The sequence below is a fragment of the Cimex lectularius genome, unplaced genomic scaffold (assembly GCF_000648675.2).
Source record: "Cimex lectularius strain Harlan isolate CLEC.00 unplaced genomic scaffold, Clec_2.1 scaffold204, whole genome shotgun sequence".
Lineage (NCBI taxonomy): Eukaryota > Metazoa > Arthropoda > Insecta > Hemiptera > Cimicidae > Cimex > Cimex lectularius.
In genome coordinates this window covers 529831-550279 of record NW_019392743.1, presented here as the reverse complement: position 1 = coordinate 550279, position 20449 = coordinate 529831, and the positions used below count along the sequence as shown (strand labels likewise).

The 20449-nt window shown below is 35.5% G+C and overlaps 1 protein-coding gene across 1 annotated transcript in view; it reads right to left on the bottom strand.

Moving 5' to 3' along the window:
• LOC106663716 overlaps window positions 1-20449 on the bottom strand; it is a 143261-nt gene that overhangs the window by 60334 nt on the left and 62478 nt on the right. Inside the window, exon 3 of the mRNA XM_014388774.2 lies at window positions 10774-10944. Coding sequence (XP_014244260.1) covers window positions 10774-10944 — 171 coding nt within the window. The remainder of the gene's footprint in view (window positions 1-10773; window positions 10945-20449) is intronic.

Here is a 20449-nt window from a genome sequence, read left to right as displayed (position 1 = left end):
AGGGGTGGTTAGGGATGGTTAGGGATGGCTGGGGATGCATATGCATATGCAGCATTCTATAAAATTTTTAATATTTTTTTGTTAATTTAAACAATGTTTATAAATCCCAGGTCCTGAAGATGATCGATAAAGTTCAAAACGTTGGCATGATAAAGAAAATGTTTTTTTTAGAGACAACGTTTATTTGATTATTGAATGATGAATAAGAAGTGTAATCAGAAAAGAAGAGGATCTTAATTGCCCTCCTTGGCAGACTGTTCATTGCATACTAGTCTAGTCTATGAAATCCAATGAGATCGTCTGTACCAATTCATTTAGTATTTAGGATTTAATTTGAACGTAGAGAACAAGATACCGAGGGAAATTCGTCTATAGCTACACTAAAAGGAACATTAATTTTCATGTTTCAATTTATAATTCAATTTTAAATTTCCATAAAAACAGATTTCCTTTATATTTCTCCAAATAAGTTTCTAATTTCATTTATGGATGACAAATGGTTTAAGCGGCAGGATTGAACGTGGAATCAGATTTAAACATTTCGAGCTGGTGATGTTGATCGGGCGATGGCATTATCGCTTCGTTCACACTTGTTTGGATCGAGGGACAAAGCATGTAACGGTGCGGCAATCGGCCCGACGGATCGGGATTTAGAATCAATTTTCCAGGATTATTTCAATTTTCCGGCACTCCTGATCTGGCCGCTCGTTCGAATACATATGAAAAAAGTGCTAAAATTTGTTTCGATTACTTCAACTAGGAAAATCATAAATTAAAGACACAACGGATAATGATATAAATAAAATCCTTTATCCCCGAGTTCATAGCTGAAGGAATATAACAAATTTATGATTTAATTATAGTAGATTTCTATTAATTTGAATCCGAACCGTTCCATTGTAACGTCCAGTAAGGTCATTGCGTTGTTGACATAATTGGACGTTACTAGAACCAATGCAATGCAAATGCCATACTGCCATTTCATCGACATTGCCCCAGCTTTTGACAAGGTCCTATTATACTAAAATTGTATCTTTCTGATCGATTCTGCAATGTGGAATTTCCCTCAAACCTTGTAGTGTTCTAGGTGTGTTCCTGCCGAATAATTTTTCCAGACATTCCTGCTCCCACAACACTATTGGAGATGGCTGTCTGCAGCATTAGCCTAAATAACATCCCTTTTCCTTTAATATTAATGGGCTTACACAAAACCAAATGGTCTCTTTAGGTTCCAAGCATAGAAAATTCTAGGCTAAAGAACCATCGCCAAATCTGGCAAACATTGTTACAGTTAGTCGGGGTAATACTCAGAGCAGTGATACTACTGTAAACCATTGGCATATGAAAAAACACCTACACAAAATGGGTGTATTCACTGATGATCTCATTTGTAGGTTTTGGATAGAGAAGGATGAAACTGCCACCCATATTAACTTGAAGCAACCGCTCAGTAGAACTAGGATACAAAATGCCCCGTGAAAAGAACTGTATGCAGTAACAATAATTACCTTATCTTTCTGAAAAGGAAAAATAAATAATTTGACTGAACTAAGGAACTAGAAAATCTACAATATACCACAAGTTTGCAGTGCCTGAGGAATGCCAAACCCCCACTTCCTCCTATTCATTATATACTATTCTTCCACAACCTCTAGCCTTTGTGTACTAGCGGAATAATATCTTCATGACCCTTTTGTTGAAAGAGGTAAACATGTGGAGCTCTAACCTGAAAAAGCAGGTCTCCCCAAAGGATGTTTTTACTGCCATCCTTTATATTTTTAATGTTCCTACATTACCACCATCGTTTCAGCAAACCCAGCAGAGATTTGTAGAAACAAGACAATCTCCTCTCTTTGAATGATCAGACTCCATGAAACCAAATCCAAACAAACCTTCACCATCCGCCTTCTCATCTCTCCTCCTATCCACTGCAACTCTATTCCTCAGTCAGCAACAATTTTCAGCTATTTGGAACTGTACTATGGCAAAAGAGTTTTTGTACTTCCAATGGCCGTATAACCATCTCCAAATTGTGCTTGACAACAAATCCAGCCTCCCACCTATCAATATCGCCACATTTGTACGTGTTACTGTTACAACTGAACTTAAAGTACGAAAATTAACTTGAGGTAAAACGAAACGGTCCAACCTCCAAAGAATCTAATTACACCAGTCCAAAATCCCGTCCATCTCACTTTTCTTTGAAACCTTTAGAAAGTCAAGAGACTTCCATACTACTCAGGATCCTTATCACAATCCCCAACTCCTGCCATCCAAAATCCTTCCTGACAATCTTCCAAGACGATTAAATGCCAATTGTCTGGAGTTTTATTCCTTAGAGAGGAAAGTAAATAGCGGTGCGTTGTAGGTATGCTTCCAGTGGATAATTAACCAAAGATTAATTTAAATACAACAGATTTGCTTGGTGCTGTCGTCAGAATAATAAAACAGTATTTCTATCTAAACAACTCAAACATCCGGTCCTTCTCAGTGTACAAGGGAAAAAGTACGGTTATCTTCAGCAACCGTCCAAGCAACATCTAACAATTATTCTTAGATTCTACTCGAGAGCGAATTTAACTGAAATCTTCACATTTGACTAAAAAGGTTAAAACTAAACAGACTATTGAGATAAAGACAAACTAACCATCGGCAACACTTTTATCAGATCTTTCTGTACGTATGGATTCGAACTCTGGAATACTATTTCTGCTTCCTTCTATATTTCTAATAAAATAAAAACCTGGATATTATTTGTGTTTTTAAAACAAGTGGTCTAATCCCGAAAAAGAAAGTTTCACATCGAGCTTATTGGACATACCAATCCGTTGGCTCTCTACTGTCCTTAAACCAGGAATTTCTTAATTTTTCCAGGAGGGTTGAAACGACAGTGGCCAAAAAATTTCTTCTAAATAGCGTACATATAAACAAAGACGATGATGTAAAAAAAGTTAAAATTTTATCAGCTCATCGAAAATAAATTAACAACGAAATTACTACATGCAATAATGTAATAGCAGTAATTAAATAAATTATCAGGATTAATATATAATTATACGAATCAAAAATGATATCAAAATAAAAGAATCTCGTGACAGATTTAGCAATAAGTGTAAAATCACTGGTCTCAAATTTCGGTCATACCCTGTTTACATTCTGAATAATAAACTTCGACTGTCACGCTATCGTGATACGCGTACGATTTCAGTCGAATTATCTTTTAAATGAGTGATGAAAACAATATAACCAGATAAGTTTGTCAATAATTGAGTCTGACTTAAATTGACGTTGGCTGAAATCCCTGTAAGAAAGTAGGCCCCCGGCTCTATTGTGCTAATCTGTTTGACTTATTTATCGTTTCAGCTAATCCAGACCTCCATTATGTTAACCATTTATAAGCTTTAGAAAATTACGATGTTTCGTTATGCGAGGGAAGGCAGATGAAAAATTAAAACAAAATTTACGAGAAGTGTAATAAATAGCATTTACAATCTAATAAAAGTTTCAGATTTCTTCTTGAGTTTTGCGAAATGATGACTTTCGTTTTTCTTATCTTAATCTGTCTAGTTTGCCGTTTTGGTCATACATCGGCACACCTGGTTCATGGATAATGAACATCCCTCTGGACACATCGTATCGCCTTAAATATGTATATGCTTTTAATGCTACAGCTAAGGACTCACTTAACTACGTTTTGTCTGTTGAGTTGTTCATTTTTTTTAAATCTCACTAACAAATCGGACTAGGTATACAATAAATGTCAATAAATTCTAAATTAATTATTATTGATACGACGGTGGTTCAGACGCCTCTGGGTCAATAAATGATTTTATTGTCAAAAGCCCAGCAGCGAGAGTGAAAGGACATCCAATTAAGTATATATCATACTGCTGTCAAGAGTTCAACGTTGCTGGTGATTACCTCCACAATCACAAGTACAATTGTTTTAAAATTTTGATTTAATGTTTAACATTTAATAAAAATAACATTCTTATTTTTTATTCCTAACAGAAATGTTGTCTACAAAAACAGTACAAATTTGTAGTTTGGATAATTATTAAAAATGATTAGATTGGATAATATTGTCATACTTACAGTGCTGGGAATTAATTGCAGATGTAATAAAATTCAAGTAAAACTTCAATAGCGTTCAAAAGTACTTAAAAAGAGACTAAAATGTGCACAGATGAACATATCAGACTGCCAAGCAGCAATGAGTGACTTCAACTGGGAGAATTGCTAAGATATCTCCATCTCCTGGGAAAACGAAATAAATTAATTCATATGTAGCTACCAGGCTGACCAATAAGCAAAAGCAGGAGCAGCTCTCATAACTTTTGAACCAGAGCCGTAAATCAACACAACATAAAGCATGGCAAGAGCGGAACTGAACAAATAGGCAGAGAAAGAAATGACCATGAACTGGATGAATTAACCAGGAACAATAAGAGAAGTTTCTTAACTTCTCAACGAGAAAAATAAAAAAATCTTAGCGGGCAGAAATTAAGAAAAATATTATGTTTTATACTCTCTATTACAAATTTAAATACGACTTCAGTAATTTTTTCCATAAAACAGCAGCCACATGTCCTATGTGACTGAAAAGCCATAGCAAGGAAAAAGTACAGAAACTTCGTTACGTCGACGCCAAAGAACTCGGGAAATAAGCAAAGAAAAAACAGGAAAGACTCGACTACTTAAGAGTAGGGAACTTTCCGTGGAATGGTTGAAGAAAGGTAAATTCAACAACAAATCTTTTAGGTCGCAGAGAAAGAAAAGGAGAACACCAGCTACTTAAGAAAAAATGTATGTAAGATAAATAATAAGAGCTGGCCAGTTTTTGCAATCTTCTTAAACTTACGGCATCCCAGAATGTTTATAAGCTGAAAGCATCAGTGGTAATTTTTTTATTTCCCAAGACTTCAAGATGCGATTAAAACTCAAAAGGACGGCTACAAATCAGGCAAGAAGATAAATTGAGGTATAACTAAGAAAGTTGTTCGACCCCATCTTTAATTAAAAAAAAGTACAATGTAATCAAAACGTACAAAATTTTAAAGCAATTATCATCTTGCTATTATGCTTTCTCTATCAAGAATAAAAACTTAAAAACTAACAAAGGACAAAAAAAAGCCTTGTCTCATAACACCTAATGTCATCTTCTAATTCTTTGTATATCCTCGTGTTTAATATTGCAAGCTTTAGGGATAAACAAATATCTCCTAAAGTACTGTCTAAGGCTGTTTAATAAATAGTTTATTGGCTCTAAAAGCTTAATCCATCAGTTCTGTGGAAAAGAAACTAGTTTCTATAGAATTGTCACCATATTAAGGCATTATTTTATATAAATAAACATGTACATATCATGAATTATTATTGAAATCATTAAAAGGGGAGATTTGGTAAACCAGTTTTAAAAGGAAGAAAGGCAAACGAACCCATCAATGTGAATCGATGAGGTCCAATAACAATCTGTTCAATCAAATCCAGCCATAGTACTCAAAATTTTTCATGACCACAGACTGTCAAAAATCACCAATAGTCGTCATGTAAAGATATGAGAAGGTGAAACGGGCAGTAGTTTAGACTAGTCCAGCATGAAGCATGAACAGCCAGCAGTAATATAAAATGTATTAAAAAGCTCATGCTCTATGAGATTTTACCCAAGAATTGTCAACTAGTACGAAAATTGGGTTAATGGCTGCCGATGGCCAGATAGCGGTCAAACATTCCAGGTGCTGTAAGAGGCAGTCCATCCCACGGCATGAATTTTTTGGACTACGAAACGTTGGGTAAATATCCTTCTGGAATACAACTCCTGCTACACCTACTGTATAAACAAGATCTTTCTCTTATGGCATGTTTATTTTCGATTCAAAGCTATTTTGTTCAAAAGGAAAAACCAGTTGTACATTCCAAGAGTTTTAGTTTTCCGATAACAATCTGTTTATTCAAATCCAACCATATTAATCGTACAATTTCCATGATGTGTGGACTGTCGAAAGAAACGAAGATGTGTACGACAAGAGAAAGTGAAAAGGATCAGTAGACTAGAAAGAGTAGAAAATGTATTAAATCGCTTATGCTATACGGGATTTTCCCATAGGATTGTAAACTGGTGAAAATTGTGTTTACTAGCGTTCTTCCATTGATAGATAACTTTATCGAACAACCTTTCCACTGGTAGTCAGAGTGAAAAAAAAAACAATGCTCTAGATTTTTAGTTATTTCGAAGGAGTAATTTACCATGAGGTTCCTAATGGATGTTAAATGAACTTTAAACTTTAGTGAAAACAGTTAGAAAATTGTACGATAAATGGTGTAGCTTTGGTAAAACATCTTTATGAAACCAGACCCCTGTCATACCCACCAGAAAGCCCAGCTTTTGCTCCTTTAGATTGTTAATTTTTTTTATCCGTGGCTACTTTCAAGACGAAAAATTATATTCTGTAGTTGACGACCTGAAGTACAAATGAGAGGCTAGCTTTTAGGATATTTACTTAGGTTTCATATAAACGCTGAGAACCAGTCACAAAACAGATGGAAAAATACGTGCAAAAAACCCAGAAAAATAAGAAAAAACATGCAGTGGGCCAGCGATGGCCTCAACTGTTTATCGGCCTTTAAACTTCCCTCATTATTATTAATATTACATTCACACATTACATCATATAAAATTTATGTGGCAATTGTATTGGCATAATTATTATAGTAACTTCTTCAATATGGCCTTAAAAAATGTTAAATTATTGATAAAAATGTTTTTATTGTTATTTTTTACTCCTATTTAACAAAGGACAACAAAACTTTAGCTAACGAAAACCGACACCGTGAAATGTACAAGCGTTCTGCTTAAAGTGTGGAGGGCTTACCGAATAAAAAAACTTCTGGAGTACTTTGAGGACAGACGGCAATTGGCCGATTAAATTTCAGTACGAAAACTCCAGGCAGTCTTTTAATAAAAAAAAGCATTAACGTAAGTGCTTCTTTTTTATGTACGTGTGTGAACTGGTTTAATTTTCAGGAAAATAAATGTCAGGGGAGAGCAGTGCATGAGCGTACTCAGGGGAACCGCCGTAGAATGAGTTGGTCGCCCTATTGATACAGACGAGGACACGTGGATTCAACAAGACGCCCGTCCAACCCACAATGGGACGTCAGTGATGGATCATCTAATCATAAGATTTTCTACCCAATGATTAAACGTTCCAATTGACAATTATGCCAAATCTCTGAATTACATATTGCAATCGAGTTATGTTATATACGCTTTTTCTTTGTATTTTGATTTTTAATTCATCGTCTTTCTATGTCTCTTTTTAAGCTATTAGAAGAGTTACTATTGACCACAGTCAATTCAGCCTTTCTGAAGGATTTCGAGGATTTTTTAGTTAAAAAAAAGGAAAGAACCAAAGGATTGAAGTGCCCTAGCTGTAAAACTTTCTGAATCACGATTGACCAAAATTTTTTCTTTGTTTTACAAAATTAAGATCAATGTCTTTATGTAGTGTTTGATTAAAGACTTAGAACTGAGCAGAGATGAAAGCATTTTGGACTAAAATGGTTGGATTTCGGTTAGATAAATTGGTAGTTGTCCAGAGTTTGGATCTGTAAGTTCAGATGAATTTGATCATAGTTTTGTAAGTGTTAAATTGTAACGTTTATTGATCTAGCGTATAATATTAACAGTGTTTGATTAAAGGCGACCGCCATGGCAGCTACGCTTTCGGTTCTCGGTTCGAATCTCGGCATAAACACATAAAAACACCTATCTTCCACGACACCCAATGGGTCTTGGTTAAGCTCTCCTTTATGACAAGAATTACGTTATAAATACTCCTTTATTTTTTGTTATTTTTAACTAGCCCACCAGTTTTTTTATTTTTGAAAGCGAGAAAGCTTGCAGCGAAAGTAAGGAATCTCTTTTTTTAATCCAATTATTCTTTTTATCTAAGGTTTCTGGCTGAGGTAAAATATTAGTGCCACGAGCTTGGTCTCATTTTCTACAATAATTCTCCGGAACAGTTTTATCAATTTCGGACCAAAGATTGAGCACCAGCCGATTTCACGGTTATCCTCAGTACCCATCCGAACTAGAGTCCAGTGTCCCATTACCTCAAAACATTATGAAAAATGTACAAATCTAGTGGAAAACATAGCTAATAAGAATTCATGAAAATATATGCAGCCAATTAACGTTTACGTTAAAAAGATAAACCTGTAATTCTTCTGATACCCTCACCCACGCAGCTCCTCCTCTTTGGATTTTATCTGGACAGCAAACTCAATGAAATCGAAAAAAAACTGATAAAATTAGAAGTAAACGTAATATTACTTCCTTCTGAGGCCAGGAGTAAAAAGTTAACAGACGATAGAAAGCAAACGTACCATCATTTAAAAGACCATTGTCAGACCATCGGGGCACTCTTGAACTCTCATGCACTGTCTTTCCATCATCACCAATACACTTTTCTACGTGCTAGTAAAAAATTAATATTTTGTAAAAAATATAATGTAAATTAAGATAAAAAATTAATGTCACGACCAAGTGTAGTAAAAATTACAAAGTAAATTAATCCATTTATTCCAAGAAATTATTTTTTAGCTGAGGTTTCTGGCTGAGGTTAAATATTAGTGCCATGCGCGGGATTCGAACCCGCGACCGTCGGCTCAATGCTTTCTAAACACTTGAGCTATCGTGACTTCGATCCCCTCGGACACCAACTCCTCATCTCTACCTACAACCGTTCGAATTTTACCTCTTTTTGCCATATTTTCAAATGTCGTTCAGGATTCGATTCTCAGCGACGTATGAATTGGTCAAGGGTAGCTGTTCGTAAAGTAATTACTTCTTTTAATTAATAAATTAAACCATATTTGCTTAGTGGTCATAATTGACCAAATTAATCATTCCAATTAATTAATCTTTTTATCTAACTTTTTTGGTTTAAGTCGTAATAAATCAAGTGGTTAGAGCACTGGCGTATTGAGTCCCGATGGGTCTGACAATGGTCTTTTGAATGATAGTACGTTTGTTTTTTATCGTATATTAACTTTTATTCGTGGAGTCATATGGAAGTAATATTATGTTCAGTTCTAATTTTATCAGTTTTTTTCTATTTCAGTGAGTTTGCTGTCCAGATCAAATCCGAGGAGGCGGATCTGCGTGGGTGAGGGTATCAGAAGAGGTACAGGTTTATCTTTTTAAAGTAAAGGTCAAGTGGCTGCATATATTTTCATGAATTCTTATTAGTCATGTTTTACACTAGATTTTTATATTTTTCATATACATTTGGAGGTAATGGGACACTGGACTCTTGTTCCGATGGGCACCGAGGATAACCGTGTCATCGCCTGGTGCTCAATCGTTGGTCCGAAATTGGTAAAACTATTCCGGCTAAAATATTGTAGAAAATGAGACCAAGGAAACTGCTTTAAAGTTTTCTCGCTCCGATCATTTTAAAGAACCGTCAAAACGATAACATTTTCGTACAAAGAATAGAGGGTTTAGGGGAAGGTAAGCATGCATTTGTAAAAAGTTTTCTATGTAATATGACTTTAGCTAGAGTTCGAACGCGCGCAGACCGGATTGGGGGGGGGGAATGGAACCGTTGACTGTTGTTCGGATGGTGAGATAACCGTCCATCGCCGATGATGATCAATTGCCTGGTCTGGGTTGAAACTTCTTCATTGAGCATACTATAGTGAACTAAGAAAATAGTCGGATAGTTAAGATTTTACTACTAGGTAGTCGAGATGTGGATTAGCTTGAGCTTGTTGGGATTTGTCTTTTCTTCTCCGTATTTTGAAATTTGTCTCTCGGATTAGTGTCAATTTGACCTAACGCTCCTAGGTTGAGAGACAGTAATTTGCCGGAGAAGCAGAACCTTTTTAATCAGAGGACTCTCATCCTGTTACACGCGAGTCGGAAGCTCCTGGTTTATCGCTACTCCGAACGGTTGAAATGCCTGGAAAAACGTAAACACGACAGAAATAACCCAGATTCCGGTCATTAAATGGCCAAAAAGTGGGCCGTAAAACCTTTTACGGCCGTCGGCTATTCCCGCCTGAAAAAACTGCGGTGGAAAGCGTGGTTCGCCTTTTTAACCATTGATTCGCCCCTGAACTATTGCCAAAAAGCGAATCCGTTCCCGTTCACTTTTGACATCTCTTAATATATAATTTCAGAGTAAAAATATGAAACTTGACTGGTACAGTTTATGAAATATAAATCAGTTATCTAAAGCTGATGGTAACAAATCTTATACAAATTATAATTAACAATTTCAGACAACATTGGGCAAATCCTTTTCACAAAAACAATTACACGTTAATGGGCTTCTAATCTGGTATTATTGCATTATATTTTTTTTACACTCGTTTTATTCGTTAGTAGGGATAATTAGTACAGATTAATGGAAAAGTGACGCGGCCGGAATCCCAGGGCATCGGTTATTATCTTTCAGTTAAAATCCCATTCCTCGTTCTGTATACACTGTCATGGCACAGGAGCTATCAAACACATTAAGAGAGGAGGAGTGAATCTGGATTAGGCAAGGGTTGCAACTCTGAAACGGGATTGCTTTAATCTCTTAAACGTCAATAACGCGAGGAATGATCTTTTATTGTCAAACAATATTTTGCCGGATGCCTGGAGGCGTTTCGGCTTTGTTCGCCGAAATTGAACTCAACCCCCATGTCGATCCAGCCGTGAAATCCGTGTTTTACGTGGGAACAGCCCGAAAATGGAAGATTCACCCTGGGGGTACTTACGTGTGCAGTGTTTCGGCTCGTCTGAATAGTCGCCGCAATTGTTGACCCCGTCGCAGAACTTGTTCAGAGGAATACACCTTTTGTTTGAACACTGAAAATGCGAAACGGGGCACAGCTTGGGCATGACGGTCGGTCCGGTGCTGCCGACGAGGCTGCTCAGCTGCGTCGAAACTGAAACATACAACGTAGTTATACAATAGCTTCCAATACAAGAAATCTTAAACAAACACTAAAGGAAAAATGAGGTGGATTTACTAAATCATAGCTAAGATATCGACCTTGTCTCTTTTTATTGTAATATCGGTAACGTTATACAAAATATATGATAAGCGAATATACTATAAGACGTTACATTGGGTCAATTACTTGAACGACAGTCGACCAGTTGACAGTACGATCGTTAGACAGATACTGGGTGGAAGGGTCGTACAGTCGTAAGAAGGGAAAAGCAACACGAGGGCTAACGTCCAACTACCCGGACGGAGGGACAACCAAATTTCCAATACATAATACAGTCCTTCATCAATTAAAAAGCCATATCGCTTGCAGGGGTTCGAACACTAGCATGGGAAATACAAGGCGGACGTCCTAACCATTTGGTCACCACAGTACCTTATTCTGTATTAATAGATTTGAGTGTGGAGTTAATGTGGCAACTAATTTAAGGAATAGAGAATTTGCCAAGGTCTAGGACACAATAGATATTTAGTGTTTAGAACGGTTTGGAAAATGTGATGCTTTAAATAAATAAAACGTGGTATTTACTACGTAGGACTTTGAATTGAAAGGGCTGAATAAAGACTTATTGCCAATTCCATGTGGGTGCAGGCATTAAATCTAGTCGTTACTTGATCATTATGTACGTCTGGACGGTTTTTCTAGATTCCTATTTAATCGTCCCTCTAGGCACAATAATGTTGTTGACGAAAAGGAGGAATTATTTTTAGATAAAAAAATATATGATGGGCTTTGTAATCTTACAATTTATCGACAGGATAGCCCAGGTTACAGAAAAAAACTTTGGTGCCATTGATGTAAATAAATGTTATTCCTCGTTGACGCAATGGTCTCAAGTTCCTGCCCTAAAGAAAATTAAGTCGTAGTAAGATTTTCGTGATTTTATTGTAGAAAAGCGAAAAAAATCATTCCTTTATAGAATGAAAAGAAAAGAGGCATTACAACCATAATGCCATATGCCAAAGGAAAAAAGGAAGTTTTATTAACGTTTCCTGAGGTTGATTTGTTAAGTCCAACTTTCGAGCATTTTGCATTTTTTGTAAATTAAAAATAGTTTAACGCTTATACAAATATTTTTTCTAACCCAGAAACGTATCAGTTTTGTGCATTTGTCTGTGAAGTTTCAATCTTTAAATACAATTGTACAAAAAAAAGTTATTTCTTTATTATGTTGTCATGTTTTACTCCCCCTCCCCAATAAAATTTGTTTTGAGCCACTTAAACCGTTTTGGTTTAGCAGCCCAAATGTTGAGTTAAGTCAAGATGTTTTGTGACTGGAGTTGTTTAGAAGTATTTTGACGTAAAGCTTTGGCTTACTCAGCACATTTTAGTTGCTTACAAACGAAGTGTGCACAAAAGAATCAGAAAGGATGAGGCAAGTTATTGTGATGATATATTTATTTTCAAACACCGGCGATCGAGGTAGGCGTTCAAAGTATACAGTATTGGACGACATATCTGTCGTGCGGGTTTAGCATCGAGACAGAAACCTACTCTTCCTTTCGTAATTACTTTATTTACATGATCCACAAATTGCGCAAATCTTCAGAAAGTAAAATTAAATCCACCTTAACAAGAAATTAATTTTTCGTTGTTAAATAATGAATTTAGTCCAAGTCTACATGTTTAAACAGAATGAGGAGTTTCCCAGTGAAACATCATTCATACATAAGAAATAATAATATATAAAATGCCATATGTGAGTCGTTACGGATTTATATAAGGTGCACATGTATGCTCATACATATACAGGGTGAGTCATTTTTTGACGCACCATTGGAAAATCAACGTGGGTGCGTTTAAATCTGGCTCGAGGCTTATTTCCTTTGATTAATACATTAATAAAAGAAAGTGAATCAATTTTCGGTGCACCATTGGAAAATCAACGTTGGTGCGTCTAATTATGACTCGGCACATTTTATTTTGTTAGTCCAAAAAACCACCAAAAAATAGGCAAGTCACTTTTCGACGCACCATTCGCTACAAATTAGTTTTAGTAGGTTAAAAGGAAAATAAACAAAACGAATATTATTAAAACATTATTCAAACATAATGTAAAAATTAAAAAAAAATTCTTCACAAATTAATTTGATTAAGGTTTAAGAGTATTTTTTTCTGGCAAAGTAAAAAAAGTAAATAAATGTAACAATCTCCTTTTTTTCTGGTAAAGTAAAAAATTAAATAAATGTAACAATCTCCTTTTTTCTGGTAAAGTACAAAAATTAAATAAATGTAACATTCTCCTTTGTTAGAAAACCAAAAATGTTCAAAATCATTATAATAATTGTTCGAACAGACCTCAATTTGCTGCAACACAATAGCCTAGTCTATCGTAAAACGATGATTGGACGAAAAAAAATAGTCTTAAACCTTAATCAAATTAATTTGTGAAGAATTTTTTTAAAATTATTACATTGTGTTTGAATGTTTTAATAATATCGTTTTGTTTATTTTCCTTCCAACCTACTAAAACTAATTTTTAACGAATGGTGTGTCGAAAAGTGATTCGCCTATTTTTTGGTAGGAGACTAACAAAATAAAATGTGCCGAGTCATAATTAGACGCACCAACATTGATTTTCCTATGGTGCACCGAAAATTGACTCACTTTTTTTTATTAACGTATTAATCAAAGGAAATAAGCCTCGAGTCAGATTTAAACGTACCCAGTTGATTTTCCAATGGTGCGTCAAAAAATGACTCACCCTGTGTATGATCACAGCTTCTGTAATTTACAATAAATTATTAACATACCTCGAGAATTGCCAACCCCCGTCTTATCCGTCCAGACATATAGCTCCAGAGACTATGAAAAGCTAGAGCATCCAGTACCTGACACAATCAGCTTTCCAATCACACTCTCACTCGTTCTTGAATACATTTTTTAATTTAAATATCCTTCACTCGGTTTTTGTGGTGTAGTATTTGATATTCGACCATGGAACCTTGCTGAGGGTGGATGACGCTTAAGGACAGGATGTTAACCCCTGGTTAAACTACGCATTACGGTAATAAATACATTCATTCTGATTATACACTAAGAAACACAAGACGAAATTTCTGTAATATAAAGTACTATATACGATAAAACTGTCCTGTTTAATCTCAAACTAGGAACAGGAGAATACGATACTCACTCACTGCCGTGCACAAGCTCAATTCTCATACCGGGTGGAATTCCAGCACGTTCTCTACATCGAGCTAGAAAATTGCACTGTTAAGTGAGTGATTTTCAATCACTTAATTAAGTGGACACATCGTGCAACTTTTCCCTATATGTCGGACACATACGTGGGCTTTGGCTCAGAAGTACGTTAACCATGCATGGCCTATCTGTAATCGGGTGAGGACGACCCTTCTTTTATGAGTCAGATCCTCCGAGAGCCACTTATCGATACGTGAGAGCTTCTCCGCCACAGACATTGCCACCTTCTTTTATCAATAATTTTTATTACATTTTTAGTGTCAGAGGGCCTCTTTTGCATTTTAGTGTTACCACCAGACCATGTGCCCGGGAATACATACACCAACCACCGTTTTCCTGAGATCTAGTATCATTCAACAGATAAAAATGGACGAAAAGTCACGTTTATTATTATTACCTTAATAGTATAACATTTAATCCGACAGTATGGGCACCCTGATAATATACTATAATAAAATTATAAGTGCCTATAAGGTTATTGCCTGTGAACATTTCGGTCAAATTTGGCAAGCTTTTTTATATTTCTTTTAGTCTGTCCTTTCTGTAGTTACATGGTACAACTGCACGGTTAGGGGTTTAAATAATTCTTTTATGGTATTTAGTGAAAAACTAGTCATTCTTTACATTAATTATGTTATATTGATACATATTCTAAAATGAACTTAAAGTATCTTTTAAATCTATTGACAGCGGCTCGACAAAAAAATAAATGTATAAATAAGCTGGTGGAACCGAATGACCGGACACCGATGAATAAATCAAACCGAATCAATTCTTAATAGAATACAGTCCAAATCTCGACTTTTCTTGAATTTGCCCAGAAAAAGATATAAAACGACACGTTCAGTGAAGAAGAGAAAAGCACAGATAGAGCGAGACAAAGCGAATCCAATAAAAATGCTTAATTGCTTTATTATTCAACTCACATTCGAGTTGAAAGAATTTTTTAATTACGTATGATTTAAATTAACGATATTTTCTCACTTCCCGGTGAATATACTCTTACTAAATTAAAATATTTTTTGTATTACCTCTTTCTAATTATGCTCAACTTTAAGTTGAGTCGAACTTCTTAGAAAGTTTTTTTTTTCATTTAATTCAGATTTTTCTTATGTAAAAGAAGCTGTACGTTCCTCTTAAAAGAGAAGAATATCCAAGGAATCAAGGAAGTTGTAAACTCCTTCGCGTCTGCTCCCGGCTTCCTCCGGAAGTAAGGAAATTCCATTGCCGTAATGAATAACGACCTGTATACATCGTCCTGACTTGATATTCCAACGTTCACATGAAACTTTTCCGTACTTCCGTGATTCGCCGTATTTAAGACTGATTTCTTACGAATACTTCGTCTCCTTGAAACGACATTCGCGTAATAAAGTAAACATTGTATGACAAATAGTGCAAACTGGCAGATAAACAAATTTTTGAACTTCTCAATTTGAATATGAGCACATTTAAATCGTAATTTGTAAAAATAAAAGGTAGTTATTGTTACAACGGCAAATCACTGTTGTCCGAAAGGCGTAAGTCATTAATTAATAGCCCGATCGGGTTTTATTATTGCCGACTAGCATAGGGCGATCAATATAGTCTCTTTAGATTCTCAACACAAACTTAATTAAAGTTGGAGAAATTATACCATCGTGAATAACTGAGTGCTGTTTCGCTTCCATCTATAATTTCCGATCATTGAACTTATTATAACAGTCAATTGTCAACATTCGTTCGTTTCAATTAATTACTCGACATCGTAGAAAAACGATGAAGACGAAAAGAACAAAATTAGGATATTTACGTAATTGTATCGTGTTAAATGTAATATTGTACTATTAAGATAAGTACGGTACAGGAACGACCATTCGAGATTTTCATCTACTAAAACGTTCTAACGTGCTCATAAAGTTTATTAGGTAATTTAAGAACAAAATTAATTCCTGTATTTAAAATAATTTTTTTAATTTCTTTAGATGTATTATTACGATAATTGATTAGGAATGTTTAATTTAAAATTAATTAATAATTTAATTTGCAGTTTGAAAGTTTCACAAAGTGTTTATGTCATAGAAACATTTAACTAAGGTCCATTCGATATTATCAGGGTGTTCACACAACCGCCATTGTATTAAATGATTATTGAACGTTCACTAAATATTACACATTGTATTAATTAAGGTTTTAAGTTGATATAAAAAAGTCAGTGTCACGAGCGGGATTCGAACCCACGACCTTTGGCTTGATACGCCGCTGCTCTAACCACCTGAGCTATCGTGACGTCGATCCACCCGGACACCAACTCCCCATCAGAACCTCCTTCTTGCCGTTTTTCAAAAGGTGGGGTTGAGATGGGAAGTTAGTGCCCGAAGGGATCGAAGTCACGATAGCTCAAGTGGTAGAGCAGCGGCTTATCGAAGGTCGTTGGTTCGAATCCCGCGACCTTCGGCTTGATACGCCTTTCGAATTTTCCCTCCTTTTTGCCATTTTTCAAAAGGTGGGGTTGAGATGGGAAGTTAGTGCCCGAAGGGATCGAAGTCACGATAGCTCAAATGGTAGAGTAGCGGCGAATCAAACCGAAGGTCGTGGGTTCGAATCCCGCTCGTGACACTGACATTTTTATCTCAACCTAAAACCTTAATTAATTGAATGTTATTAATTGGTCAAGTGGACCACGAAAAATAGAGAAATTACACATTGTGTTAAATGTTGTACTAGTAAGATAATATTAATGTACGTGACCTTTCGACCATTTTTTATCTGTTGAATGATACCATGAACTGGATCGTCTGGGGAAAACGGAGGAAGGCGGCTGGGCACCTGGACACATAGGTCTCGAGGGTAACACGAAAAGTCGGACGAGGTGGCAAAAATGCAATAAAAAACGTTAAGAAAAAAGTGGTAGTGTCCCTGGCAGAGCAGTGTCGGTGGCCCCCGGTGGATCTGACTTGTAAAAGAAGGGTCTTCCTCACCTGAATAAGGATAGGCCATGCGAGATTGTAAGTAAAGTAATTACGAAAGGAAGGGTTGACTTTTACTTCGATGCTAAACCCGCACGACAGATCTGTCATCCATCACTGTATACATTGAACGCCTTATTCGATCGCCGGTGTTTGAAAATATTTCATCCAAAATAACTTGACTCGTCCTTTCTGATTCTTTTGTGAATACTTCGTTTGTAAGCAACTAAAAAGAGCTGAGTAAGCCGAAGCTTAACGTCAAAAACGTCGAAACAACTCCAGTCACAAAACATTTTGACTTAATTACAATTAATTAAGGTTTTTTGTTGAGATAAAAGTCAATGTCACGAGCGGGATTCGAACCCACGATCTTCGGCTAGATGCGTCGCTGCTCTACCACTTGAGCTATCGTGACCTCGATCCACTCGGACACTAACTTCCCATCTCAACCCCATCTTTTGAATTTTAAATATATATTATTAATTTTATATAATATATTAATTGGTCAAGCGGACCACGAAATTGGTGAATTTTGACTTAATTCAACACGATTAGCATGTTTGTTTGTTAAGTATGTTATTTAGAGTGACAAAGTAAGTTAAAAGAGTAACTAAAACCTTGTAAGGGCCTCAAAACAGACTTTATGGGGGAAGGAAAAATTGAGAAATTAATTTTTAAAAAAAACTTTTTTGTTAACTTGTTTTTAAAAATTGAAACTTCACAGACAAATTCACAAAACTGATAGGTTTCTGCGTTAGAAAAATATTCGCGTAAACAATAAACAATTTTTGATGTACAAAAAAGTACAAAACGTGCATTTGTGGTTTAACCAGGAGTTAACATCCTGTCCTTAGGCCTCATCCACCCTCAGTGGATGATAGACAGATGGACGAATATCGAATACTCCACCATAATTTATTATAAATTACAGAAACTCTGATCATATGTATGTATTAACATGTATGTGCAGATCCTTAATCAGTCAGACATGGCATTTTTTACATATCTTTATGTTATTTTATGTATGAATGATGTTCCACTTGGAAACACCTCATTCTGTCTAAACATGTAGATTTGAACTAAAATGTTATTTAATGATGAAAAATTAATTTATTGTTAAGGAGTATTTATTTTATTTTCTTAACATTTGTACTATCTGTGAATGTTGTAAATAAAGTAATAACGAAAGAAAAAGTTGGCGTCTATGTCGATACTAAACCCGCACGACAGAGGAGTCATCCATCACTGTATACTTCGAACGCCTTTCTCGATCATCGGCGTTTGAAAATATTTCATCGAAAATAAAATACAAAATAAATAAATTCGTTTTGTTATTTTGGCATCATATCTGTCATGTCATTTTTCTTCTTCTTCGATAAAGGGATGACTTTTTTTGCAATTCTGCATTCAAATCTCGAAAATCTTCCTTCGACATATTTTTCTCCATTGACTCAACATGGAATATCACTTATTTACACTAATGATACCAAAGTTTTCTTTGGCAACCTTTATCATGATTGTTCTGGAAATAATCATCTTTTTTGTATTCAAAAGTTAGTCGGCTACTTCCATTCAAAGAATTCGGTGTTGTTGACCACTAAGAAAGGATGTTTCTGATTATTTGAATCAGGTATTACTGGTCTATTGGCTCCTATAGCTTTTTTAATTGTTTTCGTCTCGATCGCACTGTAAAAAAATTTGTCCACGCACTCGAAAATTGTGGGTGATTCTTTCATGTACACTTATCAACAAATGTGAGCAGTTTTTGTTCAGGCTAAAGCAATTGTCAGGCATGAGAATTTATTTTTATTTTCGACTTGGTGAACAGACCGACGCCTTTCTTTTCCCTTGAAGGAGCACTTCAATTACTTTTTTTTGTAGTGAAAGTGTAGAAATGCACGTACAACTTTTATGACGTTTTTCGAGATTTTTGCCTCTTATAACGTTTTGGTTTAGCAGACTTCAATTCTATTTAAAGATACACAGCTATAATATTGCTTAGTTTATTTAATGTACTAACAAACGGAGGTAACGGATGTCGGATCAACGTTTTTACCGAATACTTTTTGTAGGCTTCTTTAAATATGGAGCGCTGTTGTGATCGCAAAAAATTAAAATAATTAAATAAATCATAATAAAAACCCCAATGCCTGAGGTGAACGGGTTTGTAGTCCATTCGTCAATCTTCTTTTCGGAACCCAGCAATGTAGCACCTAAAGCCTCAACATAACCAAGAACGTGGATAATATGATAGCTTAGATTACCATGATACCTGCTAGATTCTATCCAAAAACGGAAGCACGGATGCGGGAAGCAAAGACGTGCGTTCTTCTTGGCAGCACGAGAGCAAGTACAACCGGAGCTAGGGATGCAACGGAAACATGAACCTTTACGCCAATTACTTTGGCGTAAACACTTTTATTGATAAAAATTCTCCAAATTCGCCCTTTTAAAGACGAAAATAGTGATAACTTTGAAACCATTTTGACGGAATACAGGAAATTTTACAGCGTTTAGATCCCTACAAACTTCACTTATGACATAAACCTTGCCTCGGTAAAAAATTTAAAAGCGGAAATAAAATAAAAGGTTAAAGAGATTTTTTTTATTTCACACTTTTTTCTCACAATAACATGAATCTAACAAATGTTGGTACAGTGTAAAAGAAAAAAAATCATCATTCCGATGGTTGTAATGAAATCGAATTTGGATCAAATTCGGACGTCATGAATTTGTAAGCGCAAAAATTTGTTATTTACGAATTCCAAAGGGTGCTTGAAATTAATCCGGTTGTTTATTTTTGAAAATATTTTTTCACACGTTTCTGTCTTTTTAGATCTATTCCCAACAAAAAAAGTTTCAAATTAAATTGATAATCGTTACATCACATTTATCCTTTGTAATTACGTACTTATTTCGAGGACTATGAAGATATGGGACATCACCGAACATACTGTTGCTATAAATAAAAATTACTTCAGTTTCTAAAAGCGTATTTCGTTTTATCATTTGGATGTTTTGCATGCGCGTATTGAAAAACGAAGATAAGACCTACTGACGATGTGATAAGATGTAAGTCCTGTAACCCTCGGCAAACTGTGATTACGGCATTTTAACAATTTGTACGTTATTAATATGACAACACCTTCTAATTTAGCTCATTGTATTCGGAGGGCACGATGTTTTCTCGACTGTCTTACTTGATTATCTAACCATGCAAACTTTGGACAAAGGCTTACAGGATCTGTTAAAAGTTCATTTGCACCCATTTCGAGTCGTTTCCTGTT